The sequence below is a fragment of the Carcharodon carcharias genome, chromosome 7 (assembly GCF_017639515.1).
Source record: "Carcharodon carcharias isolate sCarCar2 chromosome 7, sCarCar2.pri, whole genome shotgun sequence".
Taxonomy (NCBI): domain Eukaryota; kingdom Metazoa; phylum Chordata; class Chondrichthyes; order Lamniformes; family Lamnidae; genus Carcharodon; species Carcharodon carcharias.
In genome coordinates this window covers 186,901,320-186,926,815 of record NC_054473.1, presented here as the reverse complement: position 1 = coordinate 186,926,815, position 25,496 = coordinate 186,901,320, and the positions used below count along the sequence as shown (strand labels likewise).

At 44.6% G+C, this 25,496-nt stretch overlaps 1 protein-coding gene across 1 annotated transcript in view; it reads right to left on the bottom strand.

Annotated features, from left to right (window-relative positions):
• Positions 1–22,059, bottom strand: part of LOC121280520 (fatty acyl-CoA hydrolase precursor, medium chain-like) — a 60,584-nt gene extending 38,525 nt beyond the window's left edge. Inside the window, exons 1-6 of the mRNA XM_041192602.1 lie at positions 21,959–22,059; positions 12,111–12,315; positions 11,167–11,308; positions 6,243–6,376; positions 4,494–4,647; positions 2,586–2,690 (exon numbers count right to left, since the gene is read on the bottom strand). Coding sequence (XP_041048536.1) covers positions 2,586–2,690; positions 4,494–4,647; positions 6,243–6,376; positions 11,167–11,308; positions 12,111–12,315; positions 21,959–22,025 — 807 coding nt within the window. The 5' untranslated portion in view covers positions 22,026–22,059. The remainder of the gene's footprint in view (positions 1–2,585; positions 2,691–4,493; positions 4,648–6,242; positions 6,377–11,166; positions 11,309–12,110; positions 12,316–21,958) is intronic.
• Positions 22,060–25,496: the final 3,437 nt, after the last annotated feature.

Here is a 25,496-nt window from a genome sequence, read left to right as displayed (position 1 = left end):
TGCACAAGGAATCCAATTTGGGAAATCTCCTTGTGCTTGTTGTGATTTTCCAATCTGCAATAGCGGGAAAAGCTCAGTATTGACAAAGCCCTTGTTCCCACTTGACTCCCATAGTAGAGTTTAGGAGGCATGGTGATATTTATGGCTAAGAATTCACATCTGAACACTGCCTGCCAATTCTGCAGGGATCTTTGTATTTTATTTCATGGGTGGCTGACAGATCGTGCATTTTGGGATCCTTTCAGCCATCTCAATGCCCACCTGGAACGTCCACACACACACACACACAGAAGTCCAGATCCAATGGTTATGTACATCAGGGCATTGGACACCATTAGAGGGATCTGTTAGAGTGTGAATCTGCAGAGAGTGGGTTCCAGGGATTTGTTACAGTGTGAATCTGGAGAGATTGAATTCTGAGGGGGGGAAGAGTGCTTACAGCATGAATCTTAGAGTAGATTCAAGGGATCAGTTAGTGTGAATCTTCAAAGAGTAGATTACAGGGCTTTGTTGAAGTGTGAATTTATACAGAGTAGATCCCAGGGATCAGGTACAGTGCGAATCTCAGAGTAGTTTCATGGGATCTGTTGGGTTTTTAAAAATTCATTCATGTGGCGTCACTGGCTAGGCCAGCATTTATTGCCCATCCCTGATTGCCCTTGAGAAGGTGGCTTTGAGCCGCCTTTTTGAACCACTGCTCCTAGAGTGCTATTCAGGAGGAAGTTCCAGGATTTTAATTTGTATTTCTGCATTTGAGTATTAAGGGACAACCTGAGTTTTGGTTTTACTTTAAAGAGTTGCCTGTAAGTCTGTGGGGTTTGTATACCTACATTTTAATGAGGTTTTATGACCCTTGAAGTGGAGAGCTGTGTTCTCAATCAGGGTCAGGGGTTAGTCATTTAGGGAAGTTAAAATAAAGTAGAAAAAACTGGGTTGTTGCCTAGCAACAGAGGATCCACAGGGAAACAGAAATCAGTTTTAGTTCAGTTGAAAGGAGGTGCCGGGAGAAGCTGGATACGGGACAGGGAACTGCAGAAAGCAGATTTCCCAAAAGAACAGAAGAAAGTCCCAGAAACCAGGCAGTGGGTCAAAAAGAAAGTTCCAGGAAACACTCAAGCCAAGGAACAAGAACAGGAATCTGAACAAGGTCCTGCAAAGTGAAGTTAAAAGCAAGGAGTGGAAAGAAAGGCTGCGAATTAAGGAAACAGAGCTGCAGGAAGCAAACTTAAAGCAAAATAGGCTTGCTAGAAGCCAGGAGATCCAAGGAGACAGCCAAAGGTGGGTGACTCCTTACAACTGGCCTGTGAAGCAGTGGTGTTCTGGCTGAGAATCTGACAGTGTGTGGAAGGCAAAGTATGAATACACATAGTGATTCAGGGGAGAGAATCATCGGAAGGAGAGGTCAAAACCCTATGGGTGGATCCTTGTTGAAAACTTCCGAGAGAAAGCATCATTTGGGAGAAGATTCCAAAACAAGTTCCTCAAACATTGAGATTGGAAACCCTCATGTGAAAGACGGAATTCAGTGAGACTGGTTGGCTCACAGTGTGACAAGTGTCTGGGGGCAGTTGATGAAAGATCCATAGCATCTGTCTGGGGTGGCAACTGTCACTTGGTTTCAGAGTGTGGTGTGTCTGACCACAGGTTGCCTATTGGTTTACATGGACTGTGTGCTCACTGTGAACATTAGAGTATAAGATAGATTTTGTAACTTGCGTTATCCTCACAAATTTATATATATCTGTAAAAGTGTAGTTGTGGCTGGAGGAATATTTTAATATAACTCATTTTATCTTGTTTAAGAAATGTTTTATTCTTTTGTTAAAAGTTCATCAGCTGACTCTGTGACCCTGTTCAGTAGCTACTCTCCGCATATCTAAACAAAAAATAAATGTTAGGCTCTATCAAGCCAAGTTCCACCCTGGAATATGACTTGTTCAGTAGTAACATCAGCTAGGATCATAACAGTGTGAATTTACAGGGAATGGATTCCAGGGATCTATTACAGCTTGAATCCGTAGAGAGTGGATTCCATAGATCTGTTATAGTATGAAAATGCACAGAGTAGATCACAAGGATCTGTTACAGTTGAATCTGTGGATTCTGGAAATCTGTTACAATGCGAATCAGCACAATAGATTCCAGGGGTCTATTACAGTGTGATTTGGCAGAGAGTAGATTATAAAGATCTGTTGCAATGTGAATCTACAGAGAGTGGATTCCAACAATCTGTGTCAGTGTGAATCTGGAGAGAATCGGTTCCAAGAATTTGTTACAGATCCCATGCAGGCTCCACTGGGGTTTGCCTCTCCAAATTATTGTGTGTGAATGGGTTCCCCGTAAAAATGTACAGGGCCCGTGCACTCCAACACGCCGCCTGTGCACTCCAACACGCCGCCTGTGCACTCCAACACGCCGCCTGTGCACTCCAACACGCCGCCTGTGCACTCCAACACGCCGCCTGTGCACTCCAAAGCAAATTAGTGGGAACATCATTTGACTCCTTTACTTTGTTTAAACCAAGTGGAAGCTTCTCACTGTGAAACTAACAAAGCCTCCTCCGATTTTTAACAATAATAACTCACCACAGCCGCTGATTTAGGATCTGTATTTATTGTAGCGTTGGGCACAATACTGCCACTTTCTGATATTGCCTTGTGAAACAGGCCAGAGGACAAGGGAGAAACAACCTGCAAAAAAGAGCAAGGAGAATGGCCATGAGCTTAGGCTCTTTCTAAAGTCCCCCCCACTTCCCAAGCCATTCACCTGAGGCAGTCTGGTATGGGGAACCGCACTCAGTTTCCACGTAAATGCTGTAGGTTTCAGCTGGACTGGAGACAAGGTGGGAGGGAGTCTCACTAATCCCCAAGATAATCGAGAAAAATTGATCAAGGAGGGGAATGGAATGTTAGACTTTATCTCAATGGATTGGAATTCAAGAGTGAAGAAGTGAATTTTCAGCTGTCTGGAGCCAAGGACAGACCCCATCTGGGGTCCTGGTACCTGCACCTCAGGAAAACAACACTGGCCTTTAACGGAGTACAAGGCAGATTCGCCAGAATTATACCATGGCCAAAAAAGTTACATTATGAGGACTGGATGCATAAAAATGACTTGTATTCCCTTGTATTTAGAAGATTAATGGGCAATCTATTTGAGGTGTATAAAATTCTAAAAGGACTCATAGGCACAGACAACTATTTCCTCCATAGGGGGAATTGAGAACAGGCAGAGTCTTAAAATTAGAGCTGGGGTTATTCAGGTGCGATATCAGGAAGCAATTTTTCACACTGGCTGGAGTATCTGGAACTCACAGTCATACGCTCAGGAGAACGGGTCAGCCATTTAAGGGCTGAGATGAGGTGCCAACTTAATGCAAACCCATGACCCCCTCTCCCATTCCCCTTATAGTTCCTATGCTAATTAAATCCCATCTTATGACCCCCAACCCAACAACCTTTTCCCTTACACACTCCATGCCAACTCATCCAGCCTCTATCATGGGCAGGCCTCAGGATCCTTACTGAGATTTTAATAAAATAAAGTTCCAAACATTTATTACAGACTTCAATAAAAAAAATAAAAGTTAGGATCTATAAAAAAAAACTCATTAAAGCCCACCTAAGACATTTGAATCCCCTTAAGTTCTTACTCCCTTATAAAAATAAACATTTATATTCATAACCCCACATCAAAGACAGGTAATCCTTTAATAAACTCTTTGATAACATCTTGTCAATAAAACTGAACTTACAGCCCCATCTCCCCCACCCGATTGTGATAACAATAGGTGTAGAAAGCAGCTAAGCATTATTAATGATAGCACTTAGGGTTATGTCAACAAACAGCTATTGAAACTGCTAGAATCAATTTTTTTCAACTCAAACACAGGCAGTTTTTTTCTCAATATTTAAAGGGCAGGCTGTTTAAATAACTCACCCATGTTTCCACCCTCCCAACCCCAGTGAAAATAGCACCTGTCGGAAAAGGGAGAGGGATTTGCGGATCTGCTCCCGCCAGCCATTTTAAAAGGTCCTTGGAGTCCCCACGACCCTGGGCTTAAAACTAGTCATTTATAAACCCAATAGGGAATTTGTGAGAAATGTCTTTAACTCAGAGTGGTGAGAATGTGGAACTCACTATCACAAGGTGTGAGTGAAGTGAATAGATACTTTTAACAGGAAGCATGTGAGGAAGAAACAAATGAAGGATATGTCGATGGGCTGAGATGAAGAGAGGTGGACGGAGGCTTGTGTGGAACAATTGTGCTGAATGGCCTGTTTCTCTCACAATTAGAAACGCATTGCTTTAAATTCTCCTGTGAGGATGAGGCATGTCCACTGCTGGGACCAACAGGTTTTTTTGTCTTTAGCATGACAATGATCACTGGGCACATCAGTAAAACATGCAACATCAACCTGTAGAAGTGTTAACCCAAACATTTTGAATTGAAGGCAGGGGGAGAATATTGGAAATAAAGACCAATAACATACATGCAACGAGACACTCATTGAACCAGCAGATTCTCCAAATATGGTCACCGAACCTGGGTCACCTCCGAAGCTCTCGATGTTTTCTTGAACCCACTTCAGTGCCGCAACTTGATCCAACAGGCCCAAGTTTCCTGGCAGATGCTCATCTCCTGTGCTGAAGATAGAACGGCAAATGCATATTGCTGTGTGTAAGACTTGTAACAACAACAATTTCCATTTATAGAGCTTCATTAACATTGGTGTCGCTGGACCACTTCAGGAGATACGAGGTCAAAATCTTGGTCAAAGAGTTAGATCTTACAGGGGTATCTTAAAGGAGGAGAGAGAGGTAGAGAGGTTTAGGGAGGGAATTACAGAAGTTAGAGCCCAGGCAGTTGAAGGCAAGCTGCCATTAAAATCAGGGAGGCGCAAAAGGCCAGAATTAAAGGAATGTAGAGATCTTGGAGGATTGTGGGGCTGGAGAAGGCCACGGAGATAGGGAGGGGTGAAATCATGGAGAGATTAGCATATAAGGGCGAGAATTATAAATCTGAGACATGGCTTGACCGAGAGCCAATGTAGCTCAACGAGCACGGGGTGATGGTTGGTGAACAGGACCTTGTGCAGCTAAGTACACAGACAGCAAGAGTGTTGGATCACCTAAAGTTTACAGAGGGTGCTAGTCGGGAGATTGATCAGGGGAGCATTGAAATAGCTGAGTGTGAGGGCAAAAAAAGGGTAGACGCTGAGAGATTGTTTCCTCTGGCAGGGGAATCTAAAACACAAGGACACAGCCTCAGGCTAAGGGGTCAACCTTTTAGGACTGAGTGGAGGGTTCACTCCAAGGGTTGTGAATTCTCTACCCCAGAGGGTTGTGGGTGCTCCATCGTTGAATGTATTTAAGGCTGGGATAGATGGATTTTTGGTCTTTCAGGGAATCAAGAGATGTGAGGAGCGAGAAGGAAAGGTGAGTTGAGGCAGAAGATCAGCCATGATCGTATTGAATAGCAGAGCAGGCTCAAGGGGCCGAATGGTCTACTCCAACTCTTATTCCTTATGTTACCAGGAATAGAGACTGAGAGGAAAGATTGGGCAACCTGGAGTTGTTTTCTCTGGAATAGAGGAGGCTGGGGGAAGATTTATTTGAGGTGTACAAAATTAAGAGGAAGCTCTTGTGGTGCAGTGGGTATTGTCTCTACCTCAGGGCCAGAAGCTCCAGGTTCAAGTCCTACATCAGGACTTGATGACCATGGAAGGTGTATTCATAATATGGCCAAACAGGTCAATTATCTGCCTGTAAATCCTTCCAATACGCCTGATGGCAGGCGGTAAGAGTGGGAGATTTTCTCGCTCAGCCATATGGCAGAAGGCAACAGCAAACCATGGCAGTACTTTGCCAAAGCTAATCATGGACCAATCCGATGGAAGTCCATGGTCACCAATGCCCTCTTAGGCCACGGTACCTGGAGGAGGAGGAGTATAAAATTAAAAGGAGCCTGGATAGAGTGGATTGCCTTTAGCAGAGAAGTGAATAACCAGAGGGCAAAGGTTTCAGGTGATTGGCCGAAGGATTAGAGGGGAGTTGATGAGGAAACTTTTCACTCAGAAGGTGTTGGGGATTCAGAACTCATTGTCTGATACTTGGAAATGTTTGAAGTGCAGCAACCTACAAGGCAACGAGCCAAGAGGTAGGAAGTGGGATTAGGCAGCAGAGTTCTCTTTTCAGTTGGCTTGGAAACAATATTTTTATGTTTTTATATTTCCACCTACCTGAGGAAGCCAAGAACCCCCAACCGATACTGGATCACCACCACCACCACATCCTCATAAGCTGCAAGTGGTGCTCCGTTGTAGAAATATGTATTTCCGAATATGAATCCACCGCCATGGATCCAGACCATAACCTGATGGATAAAACAGGATGTGGTCAGAATATCCAGACAGTTTTCTGGGATTTGGTGGGAATCCAATTGCGGGGTGATTGGACCGAGTGAACCGGTTTCTTCACACCTGTCAAGGTAAAGGTGGAGAAGAAGTGGTTTGGGGGAGTGGGAGGAGGGAGGGAGGAGGGGGCGTTGATGGAGAAAGTGTTCGGGGGATTTGGGGGGTAGGGGAATGGATTGGGGGAGATAAGTCGTTTTATTCATTCACAGGATATAGGTGTTGCTGTCTAGGCCAGCATTTACTATCTATCCCTAATTGGCATTGAGAAGGTGGTGAGCTGCCTTCTTGAACCTCTGCAGTCCATGTGGTGTGGGTACACCCACAGTGCTGTTAGGGAGGAAGTTCCAGGATTTTGACCCAGCGACAGTAAAGGAATGGTGAAATATTTCCAAGTCAGGATGGTGAGTGACTTGGAGGGGAACTTCCAGGCGGTGGTGTTCCCATCTATCTGCTGCCCTTGTCCTTCTAGATGGTAGTAGTCGTGGGTTTGGAAGGTGCTGTCTAAGGAGCCTTGGTGAATTGCTGCAGTGCATCTTGTAGATGGTACACACTGCTGCTACTGTGCATCGGTGGTGGAGGGATTGAATGTTTGTGGATGTGGCGCCAATCAAGTGGGCTGCTTTGTCCTGGATAGTGTCAAGCTTCTTGAGTGTTGTGGGAGCTGCACTCATCCAGGCAAGTGGGGAGTATTCCATCACACTCCTGACTTGTGCCTTGTAGATGGTGGACAGGCTTTGGGGAGCGAGGAGGTGAGTTACTCACCGCAGGCTTCCTGGCCTCTGAACTGCTCTTGTAGCCACAGTATTTATATGGCTAATCCAGTTTGGTTCCTGATCAATGGTCACCCCAAGGATGTTGATAGTGGGGGATTCAGTGATGGTAATGACACTGAATGTCAAGGGGCGATGGTTAGGTTCTCTTCTGTTGGAGATGGTCATTGCCTGACACTTGTGTGGCGCGAATGTTACTTGCCACTTGTCAGCTCTTCACTGTTGCTGGGTCAAAATCCTGGAACTCCCTCCCTAACAGCACTGTGGGTGTACCTACATCACATGGACTGCAGAGGTTCAAGAAGGCAGCTCACCACCACCTTCTCAAGGGCAATTAGAGATGGGCAATAAATGCTGGGCCCAGCCAGCAAAGCCCACATCCCATGAATGAATAAAAAACACCCGAGAAGACCCTACAGAATAGAAAGGAAGATGTGAGGGTGTGGATGAATGCATCTGTATGGGTTTTGTTTATTGCTTTTAATTTATTATTTGTGCTTTTTTCCAGTCCTGAAATGAAACGAACTACAGCGGTTCAAGAAGGCACCTTCTCAAGGGCAATCAGGGATGGGCAATAAATGCTGGCACTGCCAGCTACACCCACATCCCATCAATGAACAAAGGAAATGTGAGTGAATCATATTTCATTCCATGTGGTGCAGAAGTGTTACGAGATACAATTCCTAATTCTTCCTTTTCTGGCTGGATTTGAAATAAAACTATAAACGGTGGTCCTATTAAGACAATGGAGGATGCAAGCCAGCCCCAAAATGCAAGTTGCATTCCATCTAAGTGGGATGAAAAGGGAACAGGCACTAAAAATCCCCTGGGGAGCGGAAAGACCCCCATCTCCTGTTGGCTTTCACACTATCCTGAAACTCTTCAACAGTCAAAGTGCAATTACCTGTTCTAAATAACAATGATTACAGTAAACATGGATTAATTGAATTCCTCTGGAATATACAGCCAGCAGGACTTTAAGTACTGTTTACCAAGCCACAGAGATCAGAGACCAGAATTCTGTACGGAAAGGCTGCAAAGAAGCTGTGCCCGGATTTGCAAAGTAACCATCCTGAGAAATCTACTGTAAACTGAGATCTTTTGGGAAAAAAAACGTGGAAATCTGCTCGATACAACTACACCCAGGAAGACAACTGAACAAAAGGGCCGCAACGTGAAATCACCGCATCGACACCAGCCAGGAAACAGCTAACGGTATATTCCTTTGTTTGTTTATCTTCTTCACAAACTGGAAAAAATCTTTAAGCCTATCCTCTCATTCAGCCATCTGTACTAGTGTTTGTGTGGCCCCAGGGAATGTGCTGATGTAAACAGTACGAATGATGGTTGTGATTTACTTAGTTCTTTAATTCGTGAAGTAGTATCAATAAATTTATCTTGTTATTTGTTTAACCTAAGAAAACCTGTCTGACTAGTTCCTTAAATCTGAAAGTGCACATAATGGGACTCCAGCAGCATTGGCAAAGCACCTCCTCGCTAAGCTCACAAAAAAACCCTGTTATAGTCAGACCTGGGGTGGGAGAATAGGGGAGTCATTTTTACCCCTCCTCGTGTGGTCATTACACATCCCCAGTCTTCTCTGCCCCAGGAGGAATAATCCCAGTAGCTCAGCCTCTGAATTACTGTTGTCTCTTATCCCTGGCATCAGTTTGTCAGTATGCTCCCTCGCTCAAACAAACTGTTATGTTGCTCAATCTGAGACTCGTGGCATGGTTTGTATATTTAAAGTTTAAAGATTGAAAGTTTGTGGATAGAACTTGTGCTCTCTCTGATCTGAATTCTACTAAGAGCATACATTCCTGCCAGAGAATTACCCTCTGTCAGTTCTGCTATTTGTTTCAGATCATTCCCCTTCCCTGTAGTGTGTGGTTGCTCAAACTATCCACAACACTGCAAATGTGATCTAAGCAGCGATTTATAAAGTTCTAGCATGATTTATTTGCTATAAATGCTACATATATATATCCTTTAATACTTCTGTTTCTTCCAATCTGCTATTCCCTCTCAACTGCACTTCTCTCATGAGCATCTTTAATACGGTTTACCCGCATTTTAGCAAATGTCTCCATTTTAAGTCACAGCTTAGTCATCTTTCTAGGGACCCGTTCTCTGCAAACAAAAGGAATATGTTCAGGCCTTGCACCTTTTTTTGAATTACCTGGGTGCTTAGGAAGCCTATAAATCCTCATTGCTTTCTCCATGGCAACGCTTTGGCCAGCCAAAGTTAACTTGCCCACTAATCAGCACCCTTTTCTTCTGTAATATAAATTATCACGATTGTTTGAAATTTGGCACCCGTGTTTGTCCTGATGAGTGTAAAATGAAAAGCTTCAGCAACATGTCTCTCTATTCAGCAATATAATCTATTTATCCATGAGACTCTATTTTTTTGATGAATTCTCATTTTATTCCATAAAAATGTATTTATTTTATACCCTATGCAGCTCACTCTGCAGATTTTCTACTGCATCAAACAATTTTTCTGTCAAGTTAGTTGAGTCTTGTGCCTTCTTAACTCATTGAACTTTGGCTTTTCAAAGTCCAACTCGCTATCTTTCTTTTTCATTCTGGCATTGAACCTAATTATGTCGTTGGTTTCCATTACTCAATTTCTCCTTTACCTAAACATATTATTGTTGGATCCTGCAACTATCTGAATGGTCAAAGGTGAATTAGATAGATCGTTCTTGGTGCAGCAATTCTTGTGTCCTGAGGCTGACAATCCAGGGCATTACTGAGTGAGTGCTGCAACGTTGGAGATACTTTTTCGGTTCCACTTGTTTCAGGTGGGTCTGCAAGATGGGAGGGCACTATTCAAAAGAGCAAGTGGAGAGCCCCCACCACCCCTTGCCTGTCGCCTAACACCAGAAGTAGGTCATCTACTCAGCCATTTCATTATTGTCTGTGGTCTCTTGCTGTGCACAAGATGGCAGTCGTGTTTGCCAATAGAATACTGGTGACTCCATCTCAAATTACTTTCTCAGACTTGAAGCTGTCCCTGTGTGTTCAGGAAACAATGTAAGCAGCCAATTTGCATAGCAAGATCCTACAAATAATCTGTTTAGCGATTTTGGTCGAAGAATAAATATTGCCCAGAACACCAGGAAGGACTCTTCTTCAAAACAGTCCTTATTGTTTCATGGGCGTGGCAAGCCCATCCCTAATTGCCCTTGAACTGACTGGCTTGCTGGGCCATTTCAGAGGGCAGTTAAGAGTCAACCACATCGCTGTGAGTCTGGAGCCACATGTAGGCCAGACCAGGTAAGGATGACAGATTTCCTTCCCTAAAGGGTATTAGTGAACCAGATGGGTTTTTACAACAATGATATTTTCATGGGCGCCATTACTGAGACTAGAGTTACATTCCAGACTTATTAATTGAATTCAAATTCCACCAGCCGCCGTGGTGGGATTTGAACCCGTGTCCCCAGAGCGTTAGCCTGAGCCTCTGGATTAATAGTCCAGGGATATTACCACTACATCACCGTTTCCTCATAATAAGTGACCATCAGATCTTTTCTGTCCCCCTGAGAGGGCAGAGGGGGCATCTGTTTAATGTCACATCCAAAAGAGCACTTCCAACACTTCCTCAGTGTTGTACTAGAGTGTCAGCATGGGCTATGCTGTCAACTTGAACCTGCAACCTCCTGACAAAGAGGCAAGAGTGTAGCCCACTGAACCATGACTGACACCATAGCCACAAGGAGGGGGAATGCTGGCTGATTTCTCTCCTTCCTAAAGCAAAGATACTGAAATCAACCATAGTACCAGCTGAGATCAGCTCACTCGCACTGGTGCAGCTCAATTCAGGGGCCTGTGTGGGACGTAGTGGCCAGCACCTCCCTTTCCCACAGTCCGTGTCACATGGTGCCAGATAGCCTCTGAGCTAAGGTCCACCTTGCTGACCTCTGATTGTTCTTCACAGGTCCAGGAACAGTTAAAACCAACAGTTTACTTACAGGAAGTCTCTTGCTCCCGTCCTTTGGTGTGACAGGCGTATGCACATTCAAGTACAGGCAGTCCTCTTTGAACATACTGGGGTCAGCCTCTAACTGCATTAGTTCCAAGATTATCTTCAATGCATTTGCATCTTGTAGACATCTAGGAAAGAGATAAAGAGACTCCAAATCTATAGCATTCTGAAACATTAGACAGTAAGGCAGGGTGATGGTGATGGGGCTGAGCTAGCACCAAGAGGTTCTCAGTTCAAATCCCCCTATAGCAAGTCTGAATTTGGTATATCTGTCAATCTGACTCATTTCTTCTAATACATTCAGACAACTCAGGTTGTACAATAAATCAGCTGAAGTGTTTTATCTAATGGTGTAGTGACTGTTGCCATTTTCAGTACAGGTAAATGCAATTAACAAAAAGTTCATCTTGTTAGTTGAAAGGAGATATTGTCCTGAAATGCCCTAGTAAACAGATCTCATCCAAATAACAGTACCTCTGACAATGCAGCACTTCCTCAGCACTGCTCTGTGACTGTTAGCCTGGAGTGGAGTCTTTGGACACTATTTTTAGCTATAAAATTGTTGGAGAATAAAGGCTGCTTGATTGGCAGTCAAGAATGAACCCATGAAGATGCTGTTCATTTTCTGATTGGCTGAGGGAAGGCTAGATGCAAAGAAGATGAATGTGTCAGGTGGCCAATGGCAAGCAGGTGGGAGGGGAGCAGTTGAAGGCAGGAAATCACATGATTAATCCTCTACCCAGTAGGAAAAAAACAGTTCGGACCTGTACTTTCATTTTTTTACTAGTTTTTACTAGTGTTCCATTTTAAGGTATAAAAGACCAGTTCAAACCAATATCCTTATTTCCCAGTTTTTTTTTGTTCTGGGTAAGAATTATGCCCAACCTGTGTTAACAAATGCTAGCCCATTATCAAAACTGTCATTCTTACCCAGGATGCACGCTGGTTGCCTGTCTGATTCCAGTCCATGCTTCTGCTGCCTGGGGTGCAGTGAATCTCAAAGGACCAACTGGTGGCTTTGCAAAAGGGATGGCGAGATAGTTATAGACGGGTTTTTGAGTCCCTTTCACAGACACCTTCTTCCCCTCCAGCATCCCATACTTTGTGACAACAACTGGAGGCTCTTCATTGGCTTCTGAAAGCAAAATGATTCGTCAATGGCGTAGATTTCAGTTTCTGAACCACACAGACAACCTTCTTTTTTCAGTTAAAAGCAAAACACTGCGGACGCTGGAAATCTAGAGCAAAAACAAAAATACCTGGAAAAACTCAGCAGGTCTGACAGCATCTGCGGAGAGGGATACAGTTAACGTTGCGAGTCCATATGACCCTTCATCTGAATGACCCTTCTAGATGAAGGGTTATACGGACTCGAAACGTTAACTGTGTTCCTCTCCGTAGATGCTGTCAGACCTGCTGAGTTTTTCCAGGTAATTTTGTTTTTGTTCCCTTTTCAGTTTGTTGCTTTATGTAATCAATGGCTCAGTGGGTCGTGTTCTTGTCTCCGAGTCAGACAATTGTGGGTTCAAATCCCACTCAAGGCTTGAGCATGTAACCTAGGTTGATACACCAGTGTAGTACTGAGGGTGCACTGCACTGCCAGAGGTGCCATCTTCCAGATGAGATGTTAAACTGAGGTCCTGCCTGCCCACTCAGGTGGATGTGAAAGATCTGACAACCACTATCGCAAAAAAAGAGCAGGGGAGTTCTCCCGGGTGCCCTGGCCAATACTTATCCCTCAATCGACATTACTAAAAAAGATTACCTGATCAATTACCTCACTGCTGTTTGTAGGAGTGTGCTGTGTGCAAGTTGGCTGCTGCATTTCCTACAATAGTAACTAGACTTAAGAAAACGAAATTGGCTGTAAAATGCTTAGAGATGGCCTGAGATTGTTAAAGATGCTATAATACAAGCAATTTCTTATTTTCTTTATCTCAGCATCTGTCCTTCTTCTATTTACTTTTCTAAACTTTGATACCTGTTTATCTCCCAATTTTCAGTCTGATTAACCCAAAACATCCAAAAAATACCGTCAAAACATCATAACCTGTCTTTCCTTACCACAAATATTGAACGGCTTGCTGATTATCTCCACCCTTTTCTTATTTCAGCTTTCTAGTGTTTGCAGCTGTTCCCTTGGGGGTGTGACTTAGCTCCTGTCCCCTTCAACAATAAGCTTTGTCCTTTGAACAAAAGGAAAGTAATCTGAAGATAGTCCAGGTGTAGATTGACTCTGCCTGTTTTGTAAGAACTGGGCCAAAAGGTCAAATGACAGCTTCTTTCAGCAGTGAGAGGGCTTTCTGAGAACAATAGAATAGTAAATATTCCAAACAATAACTAAACATTGGCAAGACCAAAGCCATCGTCACAAAGTCCAATCCCTAGCCACTGACTCCACCCCTTTCTCTGGCATGTGAGGCTGAAACAGACTAACCTCGAGATCACATGATCACGGTGCCTTTACAGTGCTGAAGGAAGCCCTCTGCTCCATTGAGTCTGCACTGGCTCTCTGAAAGAGCATTCTACCTAGTCCTACTCCCCTGCCTTATCTCTGTAACGTTGCACATTCCCTCTTTTCAGGTAGTAATCCGATTCCCTTTTGAATACCTCGATCGAACCTGCCTCCATCACCCTCTCAGGAAGTTTGTTCCAGACTCCAACCCTCCTCTGGGTGAAAAAATGTTTCCACACATCACATTTACACCTTTTGCCAATTATTTTGAATCTGTGCCCTCTAGTTCTTGATGTTCTCTTGAGTGGGAACAGTTTCTCACTATTTACCCCATCCACACCCCTTAGGTTCTTGAATACCTCTATCAAGTCCATAAGATGTAGGAGAAGAAGTAGGCCATTCGACCCATCAAGTCTGCTCCACCATTCAATGAGATCATGGATGATCTGATAATCCTCAGTGCCACTTTCCTGCCTTTTCCCCATGACCCTGGATCCCCTTACTGATTAAAAATCTGATTATCGCAGCCCAGAATACACGTAATGACCCAGCCTCTACAGCCCTCTGCGGTAAAGAATTCCACAGATTAACTACCCTCTGAGAGAAGAAATTCCTCCTCATCTCTGTCTTGAATGGGCGACCCCTTACTCTGAGATTATACCCTCTGCTTCTAGACTCTCCCACAAGGGGAAACAACCTCTCAGCATCTACCCTGTCAAGCCCCCTAAGAATCTTATATGTTTCAATATGGTCACCTCTCATTCTTCTAAACTCCAGTAAATTACAGGCCCAACCTACTCAACCTCTCCTCATAAGAAAATCCCTCTATACCCGGGATCAACCTAGTGAACCATCTCTGGACTGCCTCCAAAGCCAGTATATCTTTCCTTAGACAAGGGAACCAAAACTGTTCAAAGTATTCTAGGTGGGGTTTAACTAGTGCTTTGTATAGTTTTAGCAAGACTTCCCTATTTTTATACTCCATTCCCTTTGAAATAAAGGCCAACATTAAATTTGCCTTCCCTATTACCTGCTGAACTTGTATGTTAGCTTTTTGGGATTCATGCACATTTCATTATTTACTGGCAAAAGCATTGTTCAAAGTATAGGACAGTGTTTCATGTAACATAACGTATAAGATAGTAGGACAGGCATCTATTTATGGCAATTATTCATTAAGCATTTATGTCACACACAGTGTTAGTGCTTAAGAAATAGGGGCATGAGTGAACCAATTGGCTCTGCGAGCCCATTCAACAGGATCATGGCTGATCTACTATCTGAACTCCACCTTCCTATACAATCGCTTAATTCCCACAACCCCCCAAAATAACTGACCTCTGTCGTCAATATGATTCGAGTGATTTATTTTCCCCGGAGCTCTACAATTATGTACATAATTGATATTCATTACTTTTAAATGTTAGTTTGGCTCTGTAGTTTATTTTAATTTAGTGTTAATTCATTAAATTTTAATTTGATTTCTCACCCTATTTAAAGCCCAGCATATAAAGCAAGATGGTAGAGAAGATATTCCAAGTTGCAGGATGGCTGCTTGTAGATATACCGGGGAACTGGAGTGGGAAGAGGGCGAGGTGGGTGGTGGTGGTGTGTGTGTGTGTGTGTGGACGAGATGGGCTGGGTGTGTCTGCTTCTTTTAGTGTTCATCCTCAGGGTGTGGACAGCAATCACAATGCGGCATTAAATGTGGCCCAATCGAATCCTTGGAAGGTGGCAATGACTGGCCTTCTCCCAAACTTAATATTGTTGGGAGGATGGCCTGGAGTTTCAAAGTGGGCATCGAGGAGAGTGAGAACGTTGGAAAAGGGATAACAGTGTCTAAGAAAAGAAGCGTTCAGGTAAAACTGGAATCATGTTGGAGTCGCATTAGGAAAGAAAGGGGGTCCTAGATGTTGCAATTGTACAAGGGTAGATTGGGACTGTGGTGGAGCTGGGGTGATACTAGTGGAATGTGCGAGAACTGGAAAGGGCATTTGCTCGGTGTGCAGCATGACAGAACGTCACTGGAAAGTGTTTATTTTCATCGATAAATGGTGGCTCCTCTCAGCCTTCTTTTCTCCAAGGGACACAGTCCCAACCTCTCCAATCTATCCTCATAGCTACAGTTCTTCATCCTGGGAATCATTCTTGTGAATCTCCTCTGTACTCTCTCCAATGCCTTCACATCCTTCCTCAAGTGTGGTGCCCAGAACTGGACGCAGCACTCCAGATGAGGCCTAAATAGTGTCTTATACAAGTTCAACATGACCTCCTTACTCTTGTACTCAATGCTCCTATTAATAAAGCCTAAGATACCATATACTTTATTAACTGCTCTCTCAACATGCCCTGCCATCTTCAACGATCTATGTATGAATACACTGAGGTCCCTCTGTTCTTGCACCTCCTTTAGAGGCTCTCCCTTTATTTTATACTGTCTCACTATACCTTTCCTGCCAAAACAAATCACCTCACACTTTTCTGCCTTGAACTTCATCTGCCACTTGTCTGCTCAATCCACCAAAATTTCTATGTCCTTTTGAAGTTCAAGACTATCCCCAACACAGTTGACAACATTTCCAATCTTCATATCATCTGCAAATTTTGAAATCATGTCCTACACAACCACAGTCTAGGTCAATAATACATATCAGGAAGAGCAAGGGCCCCAAGATTGATCCCTGGGATGTGGGTGTCACTGGCTAGGCCAGCATTTATTGTCCATCCCTAGCTGTCCTTGAAAAGATGGTGGTGAACTGCATTCTCAAACCACTGCAGTCCATATGGCGTAGGTACATCCACACTGCTGTTAGGAAGGGAGTTCCAGGATTTTGACCCAGCGACAGTGAAGGGCTGACAAGTGGCAAGTAACATTCGTGCCACACAAGTGTCAGGCAACGACCATCTCCAACAAAAGGGAATCTAACTGTCACCCCTTGACAGTCAATGGCAGGATTTTGTCCCAGCAACAGTGAAGGAATGGTGATATATTTCCAAGTCAGGATTATGAGTGGCTTGGAGGGGAACGTCCAGGTGGTGTTGCTCCCCATGTGTCTGCTGCCCTTGTCCTTCTACATGGTAGTGGTCGTGAGTTTGGAAGGTGCTGTCTAAGGAGCCTTGGTGAGTTCCTACAGTGCATCTTGTAGATGGTACACACACTGCTGCCACTGCGCGACGGTGGTGGAGGGAGTAAATGTTTGTGGACCTGGTGCCAATCAAGCTTTGTCCTGGATGGTGTCAAGCTTCTTGAGTGTTTTGGGAGCTGCACTCATCCAGGCAAGTGGGGAGTATTCAATCACACTCCTGAATGTGCCTTGGGGGTGGTGGACAGGCTTTGGGGAGTCGGGGGTGAGTTACTCATCACATGATTCCTAGCTTCTGACCTGCTCTTGTAGCCACAGTATTTATATGGCTAGTTCAGTTCAGTTTCTGGTCAATGGTAACCCCCAGGATGTTGATAGTGGGGGTTTCAGTGATGGTAATGCCATTGAACACCAAGGGGCAATGGTTGGACTCTCTCTTGTTGGAAATGGTCATTGCCTGGCAGTTGTGTGGGGCAAATGTTACTTGTTGCTTGTCAGCCCAAGCCTGGATGTTGTCCAGGTCTTGCTGCATTTGGACATGGACTGCTTCAGTCTCTGAGGAGTCACGAATGGTGCTGAACATTGTGCAATCATCAGCGAACATGCCCACTTCTGCCCTTATGACGGAAGGAAGGCGATTGATGAAGCAGCTGAAGATGGTTGGGCCTAGTTGAAACCGTCCCCTCTTGTGAAAAGATCGAGAACGGGAGGACACAGGCTAAAGCTAATTGGCAAAAGAAGCAATAGAGACACGAGGAAAAACTTTTTCACACAGTGAGTGATTGGGATCTGTGAAATGAAACCAGGACCATCAATAGGAAGTTTCTTCAGTTTTTCAGAGTTACTATTTCAACTTTACTCACATGATGGGGATGGAAAATATCATCACTGTTCATTTAATAAACCAACAGTTCTGAGCACAAGTGAATAATGCAATTCTCATTAATCCTTCTGCATAGTTTCTCATTTGATGTCTTTATCAAAATCTTAATGATCATGTTTAATTCCTTTAAGAAGATGGTTAATGGAAAATGGAACAGTCTCCCTGGGAAACAGTATTCCCCCTTCAGGAGGTAGTATTTTGAGACATGACGTGTGGTGAGTGTAATGTGCTCGGGAGGAATAGGTGATTTGGGGCTTATGGTTCCCTAATCTCTCCCCAACGGTGGACTATCCTCACCCAGTGTCTGAATTTGTTGTAGACTCATTGATAGAGATTGATCACTGTGATTGGTCAATCCTAAAATCTAACATATTAATATTTTGGCTTCGTCTACTTATCCAACCTCTTTTGAAAGAGTTCCCGGTCTGAATGGTGAAGTGTCGCCTCCTCATTTAAACTGTTTAATTTGTGCCAGCTATTTCCTCTCCTCATTCACCCTAACAAACGTTATCATCTGCCATTTTTCTGCATGAAATTTCATCTGACATCTATCTGATAGATTTGTCTGTTGCCCTCTACCCCTGACAGATTAACAAGCACAACACAGACGTAAACCTCAGTCAAGAGTGTGATGGAATACTCCCCACTTGCCTGGATGAGTGCAGCTCCAATAACACTCAAGAAGCTTGACACCATCCAGGACAAAGCAGCCCCGCTTGATTTGCACCACATCCACAAACATTCACTCCCTCCACCACCGACGCACAGTAGCAGCAGTGTGTACCATCTACAAGATACACACTGCAGCAACTCACCAAACCTTCTAGACAGCACCTTCCAAACCCACAACCACTACCATCTAGAAGGACAAGGGCAGAAGATAGATGGGAACACCACCAGCTGGAAGCTTCCCTCCAAGTCACTCACCATCCTGACTTGGAAATATAAGGGAGCAAGTAATGAAGTCTAAATCAGGGTTACACTGCGTGTATGTGAATGCACGGAGTAGAGTTTAATAAAATTGGGATATTATAGGCACAGATTGCCTTGTGGGATTGTGATGATAACAGAGACCTGGCTTAAGGAAAGGCAGATCTGGGTGTTAAATATTCCTGGTTAAAAGGTGTTCAGAAAAGGTAGGAAAGGGACAAAAGGAGGAGGGGTGGCATTTTTGGTTAAGGAGAGTATTGCAGTACAGGAGAAAGAGGATGTGTCAGAGGATTCAAGGACAGAATCAATTTGGCTAGAGCTAAGGAATAAGAAGGGTGTGGTACATTGTTCGGTGTAATATATAAACCACCAGCTAGTGGGAAGGATATAGAGGAACAAATCTGCAAGGAAATTACAAAGAGATGTAAACATCATAGACTAGTTATAATGGGGGACTTTAATTACCCGTATATAGACTGGGATAGTGGTAGTGTAAAGGGCAGTGAGGGACAAGCATTCCTAGATTGTGTTCAGGAGAATTTCCTACAGCAGTATGTGTACAATCCAACAAGAAAGGAAGCACTGCTAGACCTGGTTCTTGGGAATGAGGTGGGTCAAGTAGGTCAAGTGACAGTGGGGGAACATTTAGGGGACAGTGATCATTGTATCATAAGTTTTAGGATGACAGTGGAAAAGGATATTGGTTAATCCAGAGTAGGAATTATCAACTGGCAGAGAGTGGACTTCAATGGGGCAAGAACGGAGCTGGACCAGATAGACTGGAACCAAAGGTTGGCCAGAAAAACTAGCTGAATAATGGACTACCTTCAGAGAGGGGATGGTTTGGGCACAGTCAAGGAATGTTCCCTCAAAAGGGAAGGGTAGGACAAACAAATCCAGAGCTCCCTGGATGACAAAGGAGATAGAAATTAGGTTAAAGAAGAAACAGTGTGCTTATGACAGGTGTCAGGTAGCAAATACAACTGAGAACCAAGCTGAATACAGAAGGTTCAGAAGGGATGTGAAAAAGCCAATACAGGAAGCAAAGAGGGATTAGGAAAAAAGACTGACAGCTAACATAAAAGGAAATCCCAATGTATTCTATAAGCATGTCAATAGTAATAGGGTGGTAAAAGGAGGAGTAGGGCCGACCAGGGACCAAAAAGGGGATTTACACATTGAGGCAAGAGGCAAAGCTGAGGTGCTAAATGAATATGTTGCATCTGTCTTTACCTACAAGACAGATACTGCCCAGGCCATGGTGACAGAGCAGGAAACTCAGCCACTAGGAGGGCTTAAAATTGATAAAGAGGAGGAATTGGATAAGCTGTCGGTACTTAAAATTGATAAGGCACCAGGACCGGATGAGATGAATCCAAGAATATTGAAGGCAGTAAGAGTGGAAATTGCAGAGGCACTGGCAATAATCTTTCAATGTTCCCTGGATTCGGGGGAGGTGCCGGAGGACTGGAGAATTCCAAACATTATGCCACCTTGTTCAAAAATGGTTGTAAAGATCTGCCCTGCAATTACAGACCAGTCGGTTTAACTTTGATGGTGGGGAAACTTCTAGAAACAATGTTTCGGGGTAGAATCAATAGTCACATGGAAAAATGTGGATTGATTCGGAAGAGCCGGCATGGATTTGTTAAAGGAAAATCGTGTCTAACTAACTTGCTGGAGTTCTTTGAAGAGGTAACAGAGATGGTCAATGAGAGCAAGGCTGTTGATGTGGTGTATACGGACATCTGAAAGGCGTTCAATACAGTGGCACACAACAGACTTGTGAGGAAAGTTATAGGTCATGGAATAAAAGGGGCAGTAACAACATGAATACAAAATTGGCTGAGGGAGAGGAAACAGAGTAATGGTTAAGGAGAACAAAAACAAAAATACCTGGAAAAACTCAGCAGGTCTGGCAGCATCTGCAGAGAGGAACACAGTTAATGTTTTGAGTCTGAATGACCCTTCAACAGAGACCCTTCAATGGTTAACGAGTATTTTTCGGGCTGGAAGAAGGTTTGTAGTGGAGTTCCCCAGGGGTTGGTATTGGGACCCTTGCTCTTCCTGATATATATATATATATATATATATAAATGATGTAGATCTTGGTGTGCAGGGAACAATTTCAAAGTTTGCGGATGACACAAAACTTGAGAGAATTGTAAACTGTGAAGAGGACAGTGTAGAACTTCAAAAGGACATTGATACATTGGTGGAGTGGGCAGATAGGTGGCAGATGAAGTTCAATGTGGAGAAGTGTGAGGTGATACACTTTGGTACAAAGAACATGGAGAGACAGAATAAAATAAAGGATACTACTCTAAAGGATGTGTAGGAGCAGAGGGACCTGGGTGTATATGTACATACGTCATTAAACATGATAGGACAGGTTGAGCGAGCTATTTCTAAAGCAAACAGTATCCTAGGTTTCATTAATAGGGGCATAGAGTACAAGAGCAGGGAGATTATGATGAACTTATATAGGACACTCATTAGAGTACAAGAGCAGGGAGATTATGATGAACTTATATAGGACACTCATTAGACCTCAGTTGGGGTATTGTGCGCAGTTCTGGGCACTACACTATAGGAAGGATATGAATGCATTGGAAAGAGTGCATAAGAGGTTTTCGAGAATGGTTCCTGGGATGAGACACTTCAGTTGTGAGGAAAGATTGGAGAAGTTGAGACTGTTTTCCTTCGAGTGGAGATTTTATACAATTTTCAAAATCATGAGTCTGGACAGAGTAGATAGACAGAAACTGTTCCTGCTCGTAAACGGATCGAGAACCAGAGGGCACAGTTTTAAAGTGTTTTGCAAAAGAAGCAATTACCAGCTGAGAAAAAAAAACTTTTTCATGCCGTGAGTTGTTAGGATTTGGACTGCACTGCCTGGAAGTGTGGTGGAGGCAGGTTCAACTGAGGCATTCATGAGGGTATTGGATGATCAATTCAAATAAAAACAATGTGCAGGATTACAGGGAAAAGGCAGGAGCTTGGCACTAAGTTAAAATGCTCAGAGAGCCAGTGCAGACACGATGGGTGATACTTCCATTCCTTCACTGTCGCTGGGTCAAGATCCTGGAACTCCCTCCCTAACAGCACGGTGGGTGTACCTACCACCACAGGGACTGCAGCGGCTCAAGAAGGCGGCTCGCCACCACCTTCTCAAGGGGCAATTAGGGATGGGCACATAAATGCTGGGCCCAGCCAGGGAACCCACATCCCGTGAACGAATAGCCCCCCCCCCCCCCCCCCCCCCCCGGGGGGGGCTAATTTCTGAGCTGTGGTCCCAGCTCAGAGCTCGGCAGACTTTATTTATGCATCGCTGCCTCCCCGCAGTTCCTGGTGACCTGAGTTAGGTGTGGATAGGGAATAAATAACCTGCCGCCTCCCCCAGACACACCTGAGCCCCTGCCCTTACCTGCCGTCCAAGTCACCTGTACAGGGAGAGCCAAGACCAGGACTGCGATCAGAGCTCGCATCTCCATCACGGTGCAGAGCCCCGGAGAGAGCGGCAGTCCCGCCCCGCCGCTAACCAAGCTCTGGGATTTAGAGAGCGAGGTAGAAATGACAGATCCTTACTCAGGGGAAACGTCACTCCGGCTTCGGAGACTCTCCAGCTGACCCAAGTTTGGAGACGGTCCCTAAACTCGACACTTGGTTAAATTGTGTAAGAGCTGGGTGAAGGGCAAAGGCGAAAAGAAAAACAAAACGTACTTTATAATGAAGGCAGTGTTGTCCTGGAGTGAGCCAGCCCCTGCTAACCCCTCCCCACAGAGAGTCTGTCCCACTAGAGAGAGGGGGACAGGTTGTGAGTCTCTCCATGAACTGCACATATACAGACGCAAGTCCGCCGCTTTGAGGAAGGGACTCGGAACGTTAACTCTGTTTTTCTCTCTCCACAAATGCTTGCAGACCTGCTGAGTTTTTCCAGCATTTTGTGTGTGTCTCCCCAGTGCAGCTGAGCTGTGAATCACATGCTTGGCTGTGTGTGTGTGTGTGTGTGTGTATGTGCCCTGGGACACAATGGCTCCACTTGTGTGAGCTGGTTTGTCTCTTTCTGATGCAAGTTCTAGTTTAAAAATTAAAGCTCGTTCCACTTGACCACCTCATCCCCAAGTGGGAACAAGCCATACACGTTTCTGACCGACTCCCCCACCCCTCCTCCTCCCTCCTCTTCATTGTATTAGTCATAGATCAAACCAGGGGAAAAAAAAGCACACTCTGCTGTTTAGGAAAGATAAACAGAAACACTCAGCAGGTCAAACAAAGTCTGTGGAGAGAGAGAAAAACAGAGTTAACCTTTCAGGTCTGTGACCTTTCATCATACCTGTTCTGATTTGAGATCATTGATCTGAAATGTTAACCCTGTTTCTCTTTCTCTCTCCCCCAGGCACTGTCTGACCTGCTGTGTGTTTCCAGCATTTTCTGCTTTTATTTCAGATTTGCCACACCCGCAGTATTTTGCTTTCTTTAGTGCACACAGCCTGGAAAGAATAAACAGAGATACTCGGCAGACCTGACAGCACCTCGGGAGTTAGCTGAACGCTGAGGAGAAAACGTTTCACCCAGAGAGCTGTGGGGATCTGGAACTCAGTGCCTGAGGTTGGGGGGGTGGGGGATGGAGGCACAAAAAAACCTCATCTCATTTTAAAAAATAGCTGGCGATGCACTTGAAGTGCCATAACCGACAGAGCTGTGGAGCAAGAGCTGGAAAGTGGGATGAGGCAGAATGGTGCTTTGTTGGGCTGGCACAGACACGATGGGCCAGAAGATGTCTTCCTGTGTTGTAAATTTTCTATGGGGTTGATTTGACGTTTTTCAGTGGGGTGAGGAAGGCAGAACAGAAAGTGAAACTGAATCCGAGGGGAGAAGACAGGAGAATGGGGTTGAGAAACTTATCAGCCATGATTGAATGGCGGAGCATTCTCGATGGGCTGAATGGCCTAATTTCTGATTCTATGTCTTATGGTCTTATGGAGTGGTCCTCTCGCTGGCACCCCTTGCTGTCTTAGCTCAGCAAATCAAGCATCTGTCAACCAATTAGCGGCTGCCCAGTGGGCAGATGGACACTTATGAAGTTGGGGGTGGGGGGGGGTCCACGCCCAAAGAGGAATCTAGGCTGGGATGTCACGCGGCAGAAGGGTGTACCACAATCAGGAAAACTAGATTGTCAGGGCTACACAATTAAAGGCTCCCTGCTCACTGAATCCATCTTTATATTGATGACATGTTCAAAAAAAGTTAATAAGTGAAGTCCAAACTCATACAAATGCTGCTATCTTCACCAGCCGAATCTGCTGCTGCCCTCTGCCGTGGTTCTGGTGCTGGGCCTTTTCTTCCGCCCTTGTGCTGTCTCATCATAGCCGCTGAAAAATCATTCCCCAAACATTTTCCTGTCCAATGTCCAAAAGCTGCAGCAGCCAGTGGAAAATTGCCGACAATTGGCTCTTTAACAAACTCAATATTGTCTTCTTCTGAAGAAGTCATACAGACTCGAAACGTTAACCCTCTCTCTCTCTCGCCACAGGTGCTGCCAGACCTGCTGAGTTTTTCCAGCATTTTCTGTTTTTATCTCAGACTTCCAGCATCTGCAGTATTTTGCTTTTATTCAGTAGTTCTTTAACTGGTCATTTCAAAATGGCGGGTGGTCCTCCAATTTCAGTCCCTGCTCATCTTCCATAACATCTGAGACTGATGTGGTATAGCCGACCCGAGGTCATCACACCATATTTATCATTCATATGAGCTTGTGGGTGGCTGGTGTGGGTGGGCACCCAATTTGAGGTCATAAAATCCAACCCCACAAGGTCAATGACCTTTCCATAACTGGATAAAGTTAGGGATGTAACACAGGTAGGTTGGGGGCAGGGTGGGAAGCAGAACAAAGGGAAGGTACTCTGTGATAGGGTGGAAGGCAAAGGAGATTAAATTATAAAAGGGATGATGCTGCAAGGCCAAAGCTGATGCTAACAGGACAAATAAGGAAGCATCCTGGGGCTTAACATTCACCAGAAACTGAACTGGACTACCCTTATTAATACTGAGGCTACAAAAGCAGGTCAGAGGCTAGGAATCCTGCGGCAAGTAACTCACCTCCTGACTCCCCAAAACATGTCCACCATCTACAAAGCACAAGTCAGGAGTGTGATGGAATATTCCCCACCATCCAGGACAAAGCAGCCCGCTTAATTGGCACCCAATCCACAAACATTAACTCCCTCCACCACCGTTGCACAGTAGCAGCTCCTTTGACAGCACCTTCCAAACCCACGACTGCTACCATCTAGCAGACACAAGGGACACCACTATCTGGAAGTTCCCCTCCAAGTCACCCACCATCCTGACTTGGAAATATCTCGCCGTTCCTTCACTGTCGCTGGGTCAAAATCCTGGAACTCCCTTCTTAACAGCACTGTGGGTGTAGCTACACCACATGGACTGCAGCGGTTCAAGAAGGCAGCTCACTACCACCTTCTCAAGGGCAATTAGGGATGGGTAATAAATGCTGGCCTGATCCACATCCTGTAAATGAATTTTTAAAAAAGGTGTAAATGGGAATAACAGAATCAATATCATGATCTGTTGGCTGAATAAAAGCAGCGGTAATGATCAGACATTGTTGAACTCAAGTCTTGAGCCTGGAAGGTTGTAAAGCCCCAAAGGAACAGATGAGGTGCTGTTCTTCAAGCTTCAATTGAGGTTCAGTGTAGGAGGCCGAGGACAGCAAAGTCAGAGAGGGAGTGGGGCAGAAAATTAGATGACAAGCAACAGGAAGCTCAAATTCACTGTTGTGGCCTGAATGGAGATATTCTGCAAAACAGTCACCTAACCTGTGTTGGTCTCCCCAGTGTAGAGGAGACTGCATTGTGAGCAGTGAATACAGTAGAGTAAATTGAAAGAACTACGGGTAAATTGCTGTCTCATCTGGGAGTTGTGTTTGGGACCTTCGATGATGC